This window comes from Volvox carteri (assembly GCF_000143455.1).
Source record: "Volvox carteri f. nagariensis unplaced genomic scaffold VOLCAscaffold_57, whole genome shotgun sequence".
Taxonomy (NCBI): Eukaryota; Viridiplantae; Chlorophyta; class Chlorophyceae; order Chlamydomonadales; family Volvocaceae; genus Volvox; species Volvox carteri.
The window spans coordinates 693,412-710,424 of NW_003307600.1; the positions used below are offsets into that span (position 1 = coordinate 693,412).

Sequence of the window (17,013 nt, forward strand, 5' to 3'; positions counted from 1 at the left end):
GCTCTGCTGTGGTTAGGTTACATTATATCGATAGCATTGTTAAGCAGCAAATAACATGCAGCGAAAAAGTTGCATGAGTTGCAAAGCTCGAGGTTGGAGTTAGGCCTTTACTGCTGATAAACACTGTATGCGGGCAGAGGAAAGTTTTCAAGGACTCCAAGCACATCCTCTTTGGTTAGGTTTTCCATGCCGTATTAGTTTTGTTTGGTGCTCTTCACGGATCCTGACAGCTACGGTCACACCCCGACAACATCAACACAGCGCCCAAAGATGGCATTACTTATCTGTATAAATTACTTCTTTGTCAGCAGCTACTGTGGACTATGCGCAAAGCAGTAATGAGCTTCAGTCGGTTGGCAAACGGAGACACGCATTTCATGCGGTGATGCGGCATGACAAGCGAGACGAGCCAAATCTTGGGACACAAAGCCACGGATGAGGCATGGGGCGGTGAGGTATGTGCCGGTCTGTGTAACCTTTTGCGCAGGCACGTCAATCCACAGCGCGGTCGCGCACCAAGTCCTTTGCCCCTCGCCGCTCCATAGGTCCTGGGCGCGCACGCTGCTGTGCTTCGGGTACAGCAGCTGCGCCAGGCTTTTCGCGAGGGCCGCGCGAACGCTGCTGCTCAAGCTGCAGGTTCCATGCCCAGGACTGGCATGTCTCCGCAACTGCATCCCACCAGACCCCGGCAAGTTCCGCCACCCAACCCTTGGCGAACAGCTGCGCCCTCCCAAGCAGCGCAAGAAATCATCCTTACAGCGTCCAACTGGGTTCCAGCCGTGCAAGCCGAAAAAACAGTTGGAGATGGCATTTTGGCCCGCGGAGCGCCGGCGCCGGTAGAGTCGTTGCGGCAGCAGTGGCGAGAGCAGCAGCGACGGCATCGGATGATATCTCGCACGGAGCAGCAACAGCAGCAACAAAGCAAACAAACGGTGCCGGATGGCGGATGGCACGGCACGTCCAGTCAATCCACTAGCTGGGATGCGAATTTGCAGCGTGCCATATGGGGCTTTAAGAGGAGCCCTAGGGCAGCGACCGCTACGGCATCGGTTGCCGCACCTTCGCATCCGCTTTCCACCGTTACGTTGTACGGCTACGCGGAGCGGACCCCGTTCGGGACGCCCCCACCTCCTTCCTCTGCACCTTATACCAGCGGCGCCGCAAGCGGCGCTGCTGATGCCGCCAGTACGACGGCGGCAGCCGTTGCTGCGGCAGCCGCCAACCTTTCAACTCTTCTTTCAACCGCGTCTTCGGCCTTCAACACGCGCCATCACGGCACAGCCCCCGCCGGCCGCCAACAGTCCTCACCACCACGACCACCATCACGCAAACCGATTTACGCACCCGACCCAGATCCGGCCCTAACCAACCGACTACCGTTATTTCGAAATACGACAAACATACCGCCGCCACAACCTCGGCCCCAGCGGAGATCACGAGCCGCAGATGCCGCAGCCATGCATCGCCCAGAAAGAGCCCGTGGCAACGGCTCCGCCGCCGCCAATAACGTTGTTGGGCCGTTCACTAGCGGCGTCTGCGCCGCCAACCCCGCTGCCGTCGCCACCACCACAGACAGCATGGAGGGTGCCGGTGGTGGCGGCGGCAGCATACTCGACAGGGATGGTGCCGCCGCCGCAGGCCCTGCTGCCGGAAGCGCTCCCGCTACTCTACAGCAGAAGGTGCGTACGGCGGGTTGGCGCAGGACCAGCGGCGGCATCGGTGGGCGAGATCAGGCCACCGCAGGCGCCTCCGCCGTCTCAGCCGCAGCCGCCGGCAGCAACGGCGCTTGGGCGGGACGGTTGTTGTACGATATGGCCGAGCAAGCCGATGTGCATTTACCGGATATGGGTTCAATCCGTCCGCGGGCGGCGATGGCGGTGATGGGTCGCAGCAAGCGTGGCCTGGACGAGCACTCACTGCCACTGGACGAGAGGTACGGCACAACCTGTACGGAGGGCCGAGCAGTGTTAGCGCAGTACCCACATCTTATTAAACACCTTAACTGATGTCCAACCCTCCGAGGGTACATGAACCACCTCACCCACCATATCAGGTGCCATCCTTCTAGGGCGGGTGATGTCCTCAACGCTACCATGTCACCTGCCGGGTTAGGCCACACATGCCGGGGCCCCGGCCTGGCTAAAGTCCGCCCTGCGCAGTGGGGTTTGGCATAGGGGAGTGAGTATGGGGGCGTCGACGGTCAAATGAGAGAGATTAAAAAATCATCCACAACAACCAAAAAATGTTATGATGACGAAGCAAGCAACACAGTAACGCAGTTAAGACAGAGGTAAAGGTATTGGAGCCTACCATTCCTACCGGCGCATGGGAGAGGCCGGTGGGGTGATGGGCCGCCGTCGCGGCGCCGGTAGGTTCGCCCACGCGACAGCGGCAGCGGCGCCGGCACGTCCAAACCCGGCTCCTCCGGCTTCTCGCCGCTGCTCTTACACGTATTCCTATGGAGGTCCACAACTGGGAAACCGCAACTTCCCACGCGCAACCTCAACCTCGCCGCTAAGCGGTCGTCCGTAGCACCGCTCACCCTCATGAACACACCCAGTCCCACCCTGGCCACTTGCGGGCCCCGTGCCTCTTTAACCGCCCACCGGCCGTCCGCGTCCTTCCTGGCGTTAGGGCCCCCCTGGAGGTGCGCAACACTCTCCGCAAGCGGGCACCGTCAGCATCCTTCGCCGCGCAGCCGTACAGGCCGTACTCCACGGCCGCCGACCGCGTCTTGGCAGCTGCCACCCTCGCGAGCACCCGCGGCTCAACTGGCAGCGGCTTCGGAGCGGATTGGAAGCAACATCGGGAGCCAGCGGCGCCGCTCACCGACTCCCCGGAGAAGGGACCCTTGTCTGGTCGGCTTTCTGACCGCCGAAGCTTACCCCGCGGCGGTAGGGCACACCAGGACCAGGAGCAGCACCAGCACCAGCTCCAGCACCAGGGAGTGTCTGGTAGCGGCCCCGGTGGTCTTGGTGACGGCTTGGGGGCGGCCCGAGCAGGGACGGAGACGGGGTTCGGGGCTGCAGGGTCGCAGACAACGGCGGAGCCGTTCCGGGCGGCCCCATGTGTGGTATTCAGCCGGGCTGCTAGGTTTGCGCAACCGGGCTACGGTGCGGCAGCAGCAGTAGCAGCAGCGGCGGCGGCGGCGGCGGCGACGACAGGTCGCGGGGCAGGCGGTGACGCAGCGCAGGGTGCCAGTGACATGCCGGCGGAGCGGCAAGAGCTGGGGGAGCTCAGCAGGAAGCGGTGGAGTACCACTTGGGGTGACGCGACGGCGACGACGACAACGGCGGCGGGTGGCGGTGGTGTTGGTGGCTTCACCGAGGGCGGCGGGGTGGAATCTGGCAGGGTAAGGGGAGGAGCAGGGCAAGGAGCCCCTATCGCGGATGGCCCCAAAACGCACATAAGCCAAGGGCTAGCCTCCGGTGTTTTGCTCAGCAGGCCCTTCGGGCCGCCATTCCTGCAGCCCATTGCGGGCTCCAAAGTTGCTCCAAAGCCTGTTGCCCGCGCTCAAGTATGTACTTCGCTGCCCATGATTTTACCTCTGAAGCACGTATCCTGCCCGTTCTCGCAGCCTTGCCCTTACTCTCGGCGATGAAACCCTTTGGCAAACCATCCAAACCAACCACCTAACTCCGCCGCCGCCGCCGTAACCGAAATATCAGGGCCCGGTGGCAGCCGTCACCACCGCCGCTGCCGCCACTGCTGTTTCCTCTTCCATGGCACCGCTAAAACTGGACGCGGCCTACCGCGCAGTGCTGCCCCGTGTGTCTTGCGCCGTCATCTCCGCAACCAGCCGACGCCTGGACTGGCTGCCTTCTCCCGCTGCCGCCACAGCCACCGCCGCTGCCACGGCATTCGCATCCGCGTCACAGCAGCCAGAGCAACGGCAGTCGCGAAGTGGCCGCAGCCCGTCACTGCTGTCGCGGAGCTTGACGGCGCCACGACACGACGGCCAGGCCCGTCGGTCGCTATCAGCGCCTTCTAAGATGCGACGGGTTGACCGGGAGCGGCTTGGGAAGAGGCAGAAGTTGATTCAGGCCAGTCGTCAGGCAGGGGATGGCGCCGACGCCGACATAGCTTCGCGGACCTGCGAGCCGCAGCAGCCTTCCCGTCCTCACAGCATCGGTCGTGGACAGCATCGGTCGCGGCGGCTGCATCGGAGCGCGTCCGCAGGCCGCGGCCCTAGCACCATTTCGCCGGCGGTCAAGGTTGCTGCTGCCAAGGACGAAGCAGACTCGGAATCAGCCGGGCAATCGGAATGCATGGAGGACCCCGGCACGGATCCGGCCGCCGCCGGTGGCCGGCAGTCCTCAGGCGACAACCGGGAAACAGTACTGGACGAGGAGCCGTGGAGCCGCCGCCGCCTCTGCCGCCGCCGGCACCAGAAGCATCCCCTGGAGCCCATGGCCCCGCTTGAGAAATTGGCACATGCGGTGGCTGCTGTGCGGCCCCGTGTGCCAGTGGCGCGGTTTGCGACTCGGAGCGTGGCGGCGGACATGAGGCGTGAGCTGCAGGTGAGGGGCATGGTATTTGGGTGTTTCCCTGCGTCGGATAGCGATGAGATAGCCAGAGATCCAGCGATCAAGTTCCGGATCTTGATACTTTTGCTTTTAACTTTGCCGTCAATTTAAAAAAGGTGCAAACGTAAACGTTTTGCGCTTCCTAGGACACGTCCGCATGTAGGGGTAAGATACATGCGAGTGAGGCGGACAACGCATCAGCAGCAGGAGCGCCTACTTCTTTGATATGCTTGATTTGCCGGATTTCCTAACTGCTACTGTCCTGACGCACAGCCCCCAAATTACTCCGTGCCAGCTTTTCTGAAACCCCAGACAGACCCCCTTTCGAAACCACCGGCTACCTTGCTGCTTGCTTGCTTTTTACCTTCCTTGCCTTCCCCCTTCGCGTGCACGACCCTTTGCATCATAACTTGCACATGTATTTGTAGTCCCGCAAGATGGGTTACCTGACCGAACTGTCCCTGCCGTGTTCGGTGGGGTGCCGGGTTCTTCACTTGGTGCCCCGGGTGGTGGCTGCCGTACATGTACGTACCTGCCGTACCGGCGGTTTTTCAGGAGCGCCGCCATCGGCAGCTGCAGAAGGCACGGCAGCTGGAGGAGCAGCTCCGGAACCAAACCGTGGACCAGCTTTGGCCGGCCGTGGCGGCAGCACAGCGCCGAGAGCGCCTGCAGGCGCTGGCAAGGCGCCGCCTAGATCCCGGCCCCGGCCCTGGCCCTGGCCCCGGCGGCGAAGGCAGCGATGGTGGGGGGCACAATAACAGCAGCAATTCGTGCGCTGCCAGCGGCGGCGACGATAACAACGCGTCGCAGGCGGGGCAGCAGCAGCGGCAGGAGGGGCAGCGCGCCGGCGCCGAGTCGCTATACGTACGGGATGCCGCATCACCCCCCTTGGCACGCGAGCCGGGTGCAGATCAAGGGGCAGTGAGCACGGACACCCATCCTGGCTTGTTCGAGGGTGACGTCCGGCGGGTGGCCTCACCTTCCGTTGCCGCCAGAAGAAGTCCGCGTAGCCCCAGTGCCAGTAGCACCTCAAGGGCCCGAGTCGACTTGGACAGCAAGACGCCGTCACCCCCGCCGTCACCCCCGGCGCCGCCGCCGCCGTCCACAACAGCAGTTTCGACCCCACGATGGAGTGGTATTACCGTAAGAGGTGAGCTTGAAGGAGAGGGGAGGAGAGACGAGAGAGGCGTGAGTGGTGGCGCGTGTGCAGGTGCGCATCAGGCCTGATGCTTTGTTGCCAGGAAAGGTCCAGGAGGTCGTCGTACAGCCGCAGTCCTAGCCACAGTGCACGTGCTCATGACACATGACACGGACACAGTGCCGAAATCTCACGGGACGGCGCATCGAGGAGATATCGGGGGATCTGTTGGGGATCTGTATGTGGGCCGTTGCCCGATGCGGGAAGCGGGTCGTGACGTGATGATGACTTGGTTCATGACATGGATCATTTATAGAGTAGTAACGTTGTCCGGGTGAAAGCGGGGAGGGGAAGGAAGGAAGAGGGGAGGGAAGGGAGGGGGGAGGAAGAGGGGCAGGAAGGGGGTTCCTTATGGGTATAAGGAAGAGGAGCAGTAGAACGTGGTGTGTGAATGGCGGCGCTGACCTGGGCACTCAGGGCAGTGAAACCATACGCCACCCCTACCCGCACCAACTGCATCACCTACACATCCCTACAACGACTCCAGCAGTTGCTGCAGCATAAAAAATGGTGCTTTGGACGTCAGAAATCGACCCTTTTCTTTTTGTGAACGTAGTTCCCCTTCCCTCAAACACCCAACAGCATAAGCCACACACGCACACACGCACTCAGCGGGTGCGTCGCGACCGCCTGAATGAGGCACCGTTTCCCTAGGTCCCTGACACCAAAAAGTGAAACCCTCTTTTAGGTGTGCCGCCACGGCGGGCGGAAGGGGTCGCGGCGGCAGCCCCGCCGGCGCCGTCGCCACCGCGCCGGCCGTCAGTAGCCTTCCCTGTCACCTTCAGCAGCCCGGAACGGCCGCTACCGCACTTCCTGGCCGCCACTCGTCGTACTCTGTCCAACCTCCTGGCTCTCGCCAGCCCGCACCCGGCGGCAGAGGCAGCGACGACGGCGACAGCGGCGGAGGCGGCAGCTCTGGCACCACCACTGCCCCCTTCGACTCAATCAGAGCCAACCGGCGACCGTTCGGGCAAGCAGGAACCTCATCCGCTGGCGCAGGTGCAGGTGCATCAGCAGGTGGTCTACAAGGGAACGGCTGCTGCTGCGGCCGCGGGCCCCGACCCGTGGGTCGCTGTGCCGGGCACGACACTGACGCCGTCCTATACCCTCGTCGAGAAGCGGTGAGGTGTTGCTAAACATGCATGTTGTGTGTGTGTGTGGGGGGGGAATGGAATAAAAAGGGTACGGGAGGGGGGCCGGGTAACGGTGTTTTGGAACCCCAGCTGGGGGGGGGGGCCCGCAGGCGGGACGCCGGAGCGGGCCTTGGCAAGCATGGGGAGGAAAGTGGGGCGACTTCTACGCCTAGCAGCTTTCCTTGTCCTGTGCTCGCTGTGCATTGGCGCGCGAGGGAAGATCACGAAAGCGCAAAGTTCAATAACAGTACGGCAAGGGGTGGATGCAACCCCCACATCCCGCAGTATTGCAGCCTGCTGCCATCCCCGAATGAAGAGAAGCTGCCATCATATTTTCCTGTTCTTCACCCGACCAACCTGATGAAGCGTCGTAAATGGGTTCGAAGAGATGACACTTCGTCGCCCTGCACAACGACGCCCCTCCCTTACCCTTGCCAATTGGTGCTTTGCAGCGCGCCCGCCGTCTCCTTCAGTCCCGTACGGCAGCGGCCACACTCCCAGCCGCGCTACAGTCGTGATCCGGGTCCCGGCCACTACGACCCGGGGGTAGCGGACGGCGCAATATCACGCCTGGCCCGCAGCCCCGCGGCCGTCTTTGGTACAGCAAGACGAAGCGCAGCGGATCCGTACGACAGCCCCACACGGCGCGATGGTGCCGCCGCCGCGGTGGCGGCGGACGTGGCCTGGCTTGGCCGTGACCCTGCGGCGGCGCTGGACTTCACACGTCGTAGAGCGCCGGCGGCGTTGATTTTACCGGTGGCGGCGGCGTCCACGCCGGCAGAGGGTGATACTGCTGACGGCGACGGCGCCAGCGGTGGCGCGGCGACGGCGACGGCGACGGCGGCGCTGATCCTTGACGTCAGGTTCTCCCTGGTGGAGCCGCGGGTAAAGGGCACGCCCATCATGCGGAAGCCGTCGGTGAGTGCGCGTCGGAACCCGGGGTATCGGAACCCGGCAGGCGGGTATCTGGAAACGACAGGGGCAGATTCTGAGGAAATTATCAGCCGGGTAGGGGGATTGCCACCGAGTAAGCGGGCGGAGGGGGTGGTTACAGCGATGAGACGTGGGGTATCCAGGGTCCCGGAGGGCCATAGCGCGGTGGGGTGACATACTGAGCTTCCTCCTGGCTTCGCACACCTTGGGAAATATTTTGGGATATTTTAGCCTTCCTGTCTTCCTCAAGACATGCGCCGTGGCTTGCTTATTTCCTTTGCACGCGGATGCTTATTTTGAGACGTTCATTTTTACACAACCTAGTTGCTAGCTGCCCTCTCCGCTATTTCGCGTTCACCGCGGAGACTCTACACCCCCCCGCGCACTCCCTGGGGCCCCGCAGCCGACCCCATCCGTGCAGATATCCGATGACAATGGCCGTCTCTTGGAGCGCATACCCGGACCCAGCGACCCGTGGTTCATTGATCTGGCCATTCGACCTCGCCGACCCGCCTGGGGCTTCTCAGCCCTGGGGCATGAGCAACCGGCGCAGGTGCGTCTTTGTGTGCGCGTGGGTGGGGGGGGGGACAGTTAGGGAGGGAGGACAGCGGAGGAGGAGGGTTGGGTTCGTCACTCGCGTCCTAGGTAGAGCTCTTTGGCAACATGAATTACAGGAGCTCTAACCCTTCTTTTGGGGTAAGAAGGTTATATTTCCTTTAGTAGTAATGTCAATCGAATGAAGCCTTTACTACACCACCCCTCGCGCACCGGCTCTGCAGCGTTGGCTCATCTGAGCGAGGATGGTGTGACCTGTGGCAGGCTGGCTGCTATCGTACACTCAGGCACACACATACATACATACATACATACATACATACATACATACATACATACATACATACATACATACATACATACATACATACATACATACATACATACATACATACATACATACATACATACATACATACATACACACACGGCAGAGCACGACCCATATTACCACATGCGTATGCCGCGAAACATATATCGTGTTTTCCCCGCGGATTTCGGGACAATAAAATTTTCCCTCTGCCCTCCTACCCTCCTGTCCTGTCCACAGAGACCCGTGGGTCGCTACCTGCTGGACCTGCGGCCAGTCTACGACCTGGTGCAGCGCCGAGTGATGGGTGTACCGGACTTCACTCACACGCCCGAGCGGTACGTACGGAGTATATAGTCTACGGTGGTGGCGGATATGGCGTGTAGGGTGGTGTGGAGCGGAACGAGCGAGAAGCTCCTGACCCTAAGGTGGAGACAGGTCCTGCAAATGTCTATCAAGGACAGCGGCATCAAGGCGCAGGGGCTCAGCATGTACCGCGCGTTGTGTTCAGTGGGACCGAATTAAGCTCAATATTGCAAAGCGACCTCAGCTTTTAACTGCCACGCCTGTGCGCATCATCTAGGACGTGTGCTGCTTATTCCTGTCTCCTGCTAAATTACTGGCTTGCTGTTGGTGCTACCGCCTGCTACTGCTGTTGGTTGCATCAGCACCGCGGGAGAGGCGGCGCGCCTCAAGAAGCTGCGGCGGCAACCAGGTATAGGCGAGTACGACGTGGAGATGGCTTGGTCGTACCTGTGCCGCAGGGCGCCACAGGTGGGGTGCGCTCAGCTTCGGGGAGGGAAGGGGATTGGGTTTACGCACGCGCGCGTGAGACATTGTGGGTTGTTGTTGCAGGTGGGTGGTGTAGGGGGCCCGGGGGAAGGCGCTGTGCATTTGTGGTGGAGTCCGGTGGATAACGGTGATCGGAAGTGTTGGATGGGAGCGATGTGGGGTGCCTGGCGAGTGAACGGAGAGAACAATACCACAATGGATAAAATTGAGATGGACGAATTAGGATGATCTTTGCGAGTGGCCCCCCTACCACTGCCACTGCCACTGCCTTCTGTTCAGGTTCTGATGCATTTGGCGGCACCCAGGTGGCGCGACGAAGCTGCAGGACCGCGCGAGCCCGGTGAAGGCGACGACGGCTCGCCTCGTGACGATGTTGAAGGCGGCGACGGCGACGCCGCTGTACGGCAGCGGCGCCAGGCCCTCCTGGAGCTCTCGCAGGCGTTGGACTACATCCGGCCGCGGCCGCCGGCCTGGACCTTCGCGCCTGTCGTACGGTACGGCAGGATTGCTGTGCTGCGGACGGGGAAAGTTCGCGTGCGGGTTGTGTGGCTATCTAGGAGGCGTCACCCCTCGCTGTGCCGCTTGCAGTCGTAACCTGCGCCCTGACTCATACGGGTATGTGTGTATGTGTGTATGTGTGTATGTGTGGCCCGGGTTTACGTGCACTTATCCATGTCGTTGGTAACACATCGGGAGACGAAGTCAAACACGAGAAACACATGTCGCTGGCGTCTAAACAGTTCACGGCGGGAAGACCAGGACTTTTCTTCAGGGTTTTTATCCTAAGGATTTATTCATAGCAGATTTATTCGTCAAAGAAAAACGGCCGTACCGATTGTTTGTTTGTGCGGCGCACATTTACTGGAAAGAGTGCGTGTGCAAGCCGTACACATGGAGGCGGTAAAGCGACAGCCGTACATCTCGTAGTCCGGCGATCAAGTCCCGTAGTCTCCAAGCATCCGAACTGGTGCATCTGAACAACTTCTCCTCCTTCACTCACATCTGGTTCTTGCCGTACCGTTGTGTTTCTCCTCCTGGTGCCGTAGAGCGGTGCGTCGCGACGTCGGGTCAGATGACCCGCGGGTCCGCGGTGTGGGCTTCGGTCCGCTGCTGTCCTGGGATGTCGACCTGACGCTGGTTCGGCGCCGGCTCCCTGGAGCGCTACCGTTCGGAGCTGGGCCGTCGCGGCGGCAGGGCTTGACGCTGCTGGTAAGGAGGCCCCCAGCCCCCCCCTGTGTGTCTCGGTGGCCTGCATGTGTCGCAACCCGCGTTGGCCCTCCGTGCAAAGCGCGTTGCGCTGCGCTGCGCTTGCCCCCATGCTGGGGAGATAAGCACCGTCCTTAACTATGTTTATGCCAATACAATAGTCCGCGGGCACATAACTACAGGCGGGAGCCTGTCTACCTGCGGGAAGACATATCCCCCCCTTCCCCACCAACCCGCTGCGCTACCCATCCATCATCTTCCGACCCTCACAGGACTCCAGGGCACTGGCGGCTGTACGGCACCTGGGTCCCGGCTTCTACGAGGCCGAGCTGGCGTGGCGGGCAGTGCAGCCCCTCCCTCGAGCCGCGGACTTTGGCCTCAGCCCCGGGCATGTGTTGGTGAGGCAGGGGCAGGGGGAGGGGGAGGGGGTGATGGACCAGGTCGGCAGTGAAGGGCAGGGGATGCGGCAAAAACGAGGAACCAGGCACGTGCGTTGCTCTGCAAGTTCTCCGTTATATATGTAGTACAACCCGCACCAAATCCAGATCCAGAAGATGAAGAAATCCAGATCCTGACCGGCATGCGCAACCTTTTCCACACTTCCCAGTTCCACGCCTCCCCCAAGCATCCCATCAACACACACACATATACACACACATGTACACACACACACGCACGCACACGCCGTGTATCCTTGCGCTCGACCCAGGGAATCGGTGAGCTGCCGCAGCCGGACGACGGCGGTGAGCTGCCGTACGGTACCCGCCTGACGCTGGACGCCGCTGCAGCCAAGGACGCAACGCTGCGCCGCCGCGACCGCGGAGCAGCGGCTGTCATGGCACTGGCCCTCGGTCGGGAGGAAGCTCTCCCGGTCGACCCCGCGTACGACCATCGTACGGCGCATCTTCCTTTGCCCGACCCCAATCTGGACCTGCCTACCCGGTGGGCAATGCTCTGTGTGTGTGTGTGTGTGGGGGGGGGGGGAGCCGGGGTGGGCCGGAGTGGAGCTTGGAATTTTGTTTTGCGGGGTGGAAGGGGACGGCCGGATACTTCGTGGAGTTCTGTTTTTTGGGGGAGGGGGGAAGAGAAATGTCGCATTGGGCTTTTCGTCTCATGACCCGCAACACAGATCTGCTTACACCGTCCTGAAAGAGTCAGGGCCGCCCAGTCTTAATTAGGCAACTGGCAATTTTGCCTTCCTGAGCTGAGCACGTTTTCCCCTTCCCCGACCTGCACAGGCCCCGTGTGCGCAACGTGGTATTGGAGGGCGGTCCTGGCCACCAGCCGCTAGCTCCGGAACCATCGACCCATGGGATGCTCCGGGGCCCCGGCGCCTACTTCCCTGCCGACGCGGAGCAGGCGCTGGCTGTGGTGGGGGCTACAGCTCGGGTGGTGGACTTTGGGCGGGGTCCCGAGAGGAGGGGGCTGCTGGTGGGGCCGGGTAGCACGAGCCCGGAGAAGGTGCGTGCGTGGACTTGTGGTCCAGAGGGGATGGATGGGTAACATGAGCTTGCTTGGGGGTATATGATCATAAAATAAGTAATTATTATATTAGCATATAATTAATAATGTATGTATAGTATGTTTGTAATTTATGTATGTGTATGTATATGTATATATATATGTGTGTGTGTGTGTGTGTGTGTGTGTGTGTGTGTGTGTGTTTGTAGGAGGTCGTTTGGGGGAGGGCAAAATGGGTGTGAGTAGGAAGGACGGCAGCTGTAACCCCAAGTAACGGGAGTATGCACTCTGGCTGTGTTGTAGGGCGTGGCTTGCGGTATAGGGCAGAGCGGCGTATCCATCCGACTCAAACCAAGTATCTTATCGTGTACGAAAGTGCCCCCGCCCCACATCACATCCCCCCACTTCCACCCATCCGTCGCAACTCCTCCCCCCCCCCCGCCGCCGCCGCCTCAGGTGTTGGAGGGCAACCGGCTAGTCCTGTCCCCACACACAGCCCTGGACTACGTGCGGCCGAGGCCCCCGGCGGCACTCATCCAACCGCCGCATGACGATGCCGCACCGTACGACCTGCCGTACCTCCACGCTGTGTACGATGTGCAGCCCGGGTTTGGCTTGTTGCTGCGGCGCGCCCCGGGGCAGCCCAATTTCGGCACCCAGCCGGGCCGCGATCCCCCACTAGCCTGGCCTGCCGGAATCGACCCGGCGGCTCCGCTGTACGGCAGGGCGGTTGGGTGGTTGGGCCCGGAGGATATTGCGCTGACTCAGCTGGCTGGGTTTCGGAGGGCGCCCGGTGCGCCGGACTTTACCCGCATGCTGTCCAGGACGTCGCCTGGGGGTAAAGGTGGGTGACGTGGCAGCTGACCACTGGCCGTCGTGCACGGCAGTTCCTGTCGAAAGGGCGTCGTCGAAGGACGGATGGGACGAGGGGAAAAAGCAGCTAGGAGGCGCAGCTGCCGCTGGCAGCATGTCCCTCCCCGCTCCATTGCCCCCCCCACACACACACATGCCCCGCCCCGCCTCGCCACCCTACAGATGCACGCCGTCCCTCGTACATGTACGATAATCCTAAAACCCGCCACCCCATCAACCGTCATTCCTCCACCTGCCGCCGCTTCCTTTCCCACGAATCCCAGCCGCCAACACAGACCCGCGACCTGGCAGCTCCCACACACACCCTTGATTCCTCTGGGCTCCCCCCCGCACGTTCACAAGTACCCACTAACGGAAGCGATGTTCCCCTTCCACGTGCCCACACGCACATACACATGCACACACACGCACACACACTCGCAGTCGATTACGACGGCCAGCGCCTTTTGGATCTGGATCCCTACAGCGCCAGAGACCGCCTCCGCTGGCAGCCCCCCCGGCCGCCCAACCTGGCTCTGGGTCGTGGTCATGGGGACCCGACAGCAGTGGAGGGCCCGGATCGCGACCTCACCGCCTGGCTCAACTACCGGCCCAGGTGAGCGGGCGCATGTACGGGCGCATGTGCGGGCGGGCGTGTGTTTTCTTATGACCTGAGCCACGAGAAGTGTCTTGTGTATGTGTGTATGTCTGTCTGTGTGTGTGTGTTCGTTGCAACGGCACAAGCCGCCAGACACGCACCCTAATGGGGCACCTCTCCCAAAAAGAGGTGCCCCATTAGGGTGCGTGCTGGGGGTGGTGTGGTGCTCTGCGGTGGTGATGCCAGTGCCCTGCTCCTCCTCCTCCTCTCTGTCTCCTGAGAGATCACTTGCAAACAAACAGAGCACTGGACGCACAGGAACACATACATCGCAGCCGCCACTTCACAACCTTGCCGCTACCCCTCCCCCTTTTTAACTCGCTGTGGTCGTACATACAGGTGGGAGGTCGTACGTCGCAACCTGGTGGCGCAGCTTGCGGTGCCGCTGTCGCGCCAGATCGGTCGGGAACAGGCGCTCAAGGGAGACCCACGGGTCGGCGACAATGCCACCGGGGACCTGGACGGCGGGGTCTACCGCACACGGTACCGCCTGGTAAGCGACCTAGACCTCGTGTGTTGACAGCGGCGGATGCTCCGTTAGGCCCGTACCTTTGTTTTACACCCAAGGCCCGCAAAACACGGAGACTTCCCTTTTCTTGGATTCAAAAACGAAACACCTGCTGCTGCTGGGGTTCGACCTCCTCTCGGGAAATGAGTGGGAAAAATGTTACTCACGACAGAATGTGCCCTGGATGCCCTATCACGAATGCCGGGAAATGGTAATCCGCAGGTCTTGTTGTGAGCTTGTAACTGCTGCACGAGGGCGGCTCACCTTCGTCCGTTGCAAAAGGGGTGAAGTAACGTTCGGAACCCTGCCCTGCCCTGCTCTCCATGTGTGTGTATGTATGTGCGTGTATGTCCAGGTATGGCGCTCCGCACCCGCCATCGACTTCGGCCGGGGTGCTGGGCCCGGTCTGCGCACCGGTCTGGCCCCGGGGGCCCTCCCGACGGACCCCGATGCGGGCAATGTGCTGATGCTGGAGCCGCGACTGCCCACCGGCTGGCGGCCGCCACGTCATTCGGCCGCCAGCCCCACTCGGCAGCCGTTCGGAAGGGGCGAGGGGCGCTGGGAGCGACCGGGTGAGGACCGTGGCGGGGTGGGGTGGGGGGGTTCGTGTTCGTGTTCGGGTTGGTCTGCGCTGGCCTGGTGCGTCGTTCTTGCGTTCCGTTTCTTAAATCCTGGCGGGCAAAGAGGTAGACAGACAGGTAGACGGACAGACAGGTAGACACACGTTTAGCCAAACATGGGCGAAGGTCGGAAGGGACCCGTCTATTGGTATCGGTGTCCATTGTTAGGGGAGGGTACTGACCACCTTGCTTTATACTGAACCCGCCAGCACCACCAGCACTACCTCTGCACGGTTGCTGCATGCCAATCTGATGTCCCCCCATCTCCCCCCCTGTTGCGTCATCTTCGGGGGACATCTTCGGTGCTGTGGAAGAGGAACATATCATTCTGACGCGTGTGTGTGTACCTGTGTGTATGTATGTGTGCACCTTCCCTGTGCATTGTGCCCTCGGCGCCGCCACGTGACATCTACAGGTGCGGATCCCGCATATCGCTTCCTGTCTGCGGTAGGCGACGAGGGCCCCGCGCTGTACCTGCGTTTCTCAGCGGACGACCTGGCAGTGCTGAGGCGCAGGGCCACCGCCGCCAACGCGCCTGCCGCCCCCTGGGGCTGGATGACGTCGCAGCGGGACGCGCAGGTAAGCGGTACAACCGTGTGCCAGGGGACCCTAACGGGAGGGGCTTGGGGCAGGCGCAGGCAGGCAGAGAGGCGGGAGGTGCACGGGGAAGCAACGAAGCATGCGAGCACCTGGATATACAAGGGGCCGAAACGGCCAGGGAGAGGTGTGACCTGGAGGTTTGACAGCTGCGGGCTGAGATGGCTATCGTCCATGCGGCCTCAGCTTGGGCTGGTAGTTGGTACTAAACGGCTATGGAAAATGAAGCGAAGTGCCGCCGTGTTGAGGACAGCCAAGCACTAAGGCGCACTTGCGCGCAATTCAAGGAATTACGAGCCGCTCCATTTCCGGTCCGATGCCGTGTGACGTCCGCCCTCGCCTCCTATCGTGACACCTGACGCAGGTGATGCAACCCGGCCCCGGCCGGCCGCCCCGGCGCCGCCTTCCCTCCCCCGCCGCCTCCCGGATAGCCACTCAGCTGGTGCAGCAGCTGCCACCGCCCAACTCCGAGTTAGAGATCCTCAAGAACCAGCCGCCCAGCGACCCGAGGGTGGGTTAGAGAGGCGTGACCGGAGTGACCGGAATCCGGGCGTGGAAAGCAGAAAGAAGCCAGTGTTGTGTGCGCGTGTACATCGCCCTTTCCTCCTGCTGTCTACCTTTCCAAAACCTCATGTAGGCGACGTTCCTGTTTCAAATTGGCAGGACGAGCCGTGGTGGTTTGCCCGTCAACATGTTTTTTGCCGTGTTTGTCACGTTTCTCCCCTGGAAACATACCCTCACTTAAACCTGGAACCCTGCTCCTGTAACGCACCCAACATACTTGCCACTTTTTGCTTTAGGTGGTTGCCATTCGGCGGCGGGACCGAGTGCTGCAACGGATGCTAAGCAAGATTGTGGCAGAGCGGGCTGCGGCAGCCCGCATTTAGAGCATTTGAGGGGGTGCAGGATGGGACGGAAGAGGATCGGCCGCAGGAGAGGATGGAGCAGTTAGTGGGAAGTAGGAGGGGAGGGGGAGGGGGAAAGACGAGGGGGAAAGGAGAGCAGAAGCACATGACGACGGAGGAGGGGCGCTGAAGACCAACAGCACAGCTCCAGGAAGCGGAATGGGCTCCCTGCGCAGCCGCAGCCGCAGGGGCATGTGCGTTCGAGACGGCCAGTACCCGAATAGGCGTACACAGCCGAGACAGGCTATGCCGAAGGGAGCGCACCAAGGGACGTATGCAGATAGTGTCCATCTTATGCTTGCATGCATGCATGTGCGTGTGCGTATGTGTGTGTGGCGTTTATACATGTGTGTTCTGCGTAGTCGGTGTACACTTGTGTTATAGAGGGGGCACAGCATAGCGCGCATGGTCGCGTGCGTACGTGTGCCCGCTGCGATCCTGGCCACGTACGGTGTTAAGGGGCTCCCGAATTAGCGAATGGGTGAAGTGGACATTACCAAGGCCCGCACACCGGCATCACAGTTCTGTGTCGCACAACACAGGAACCGGAACCCACCTCGTCTGGTCCTCCACACCTCACCTCACCTCACCTCCCATCTCACCCCCGGATCGCTTACAGGGCCTGACCTACTTCTGCACACATGCACCTGCACCCCCTGCACCGTGCACATTGTGCACGATGCTCCACACCACCTCCACCTCCAATCCATTCATGCAACAACACACGATGATGCGGCAACACGGCTTCTCGTTGTTCAG

The 17,013-nt window shown here is 61.5% G+C and overlaps 1 protein-coding gene across 1 annotated transcript; it reads left to right on the plus strand.

The window, feature by feature from the left end:
• Positions 1–392: 392 nt before the first annotated feature.
• On the plus strand, positions 393–15,869 carry VOLCADRAFT_97073 (uncharacterized protein; the record flags this gene model as incomplete). Its single annotated transcript, XM_002956039.1, has 21 exons — positions 393–455; positions 546–1,933; positions 2,635–3,352; positions 3,669–4,520; positions 5,082–5,676; positions 6,488–6,845; positions 7,310–7,523; positions 8,194–8,343; positions 8,896–8,993; positions 9,324–9,429; positions 9,727–9,941; positions 10,494–10,656; positions 10,926–11,051; positions 11,363–11,595; positions 11,892–12,114; positions 12,571–12,958; positions 13,411–13,582; positions 13,964–14,117; positions 14,488–14,704; positions 15,168–15,331; positions 15,714–15,869. The coding sequence occupies 21 exons, from the start codon at positions 393–395 to the stop codon at positions 15,867–15,869; spliced, it is 6,753 nt and encodes a 2,250-aa protein (XP_002956085.1).
• Between the last annotated feature and the right edge of the window lie 1,144 nt (positions 15,870–17,013).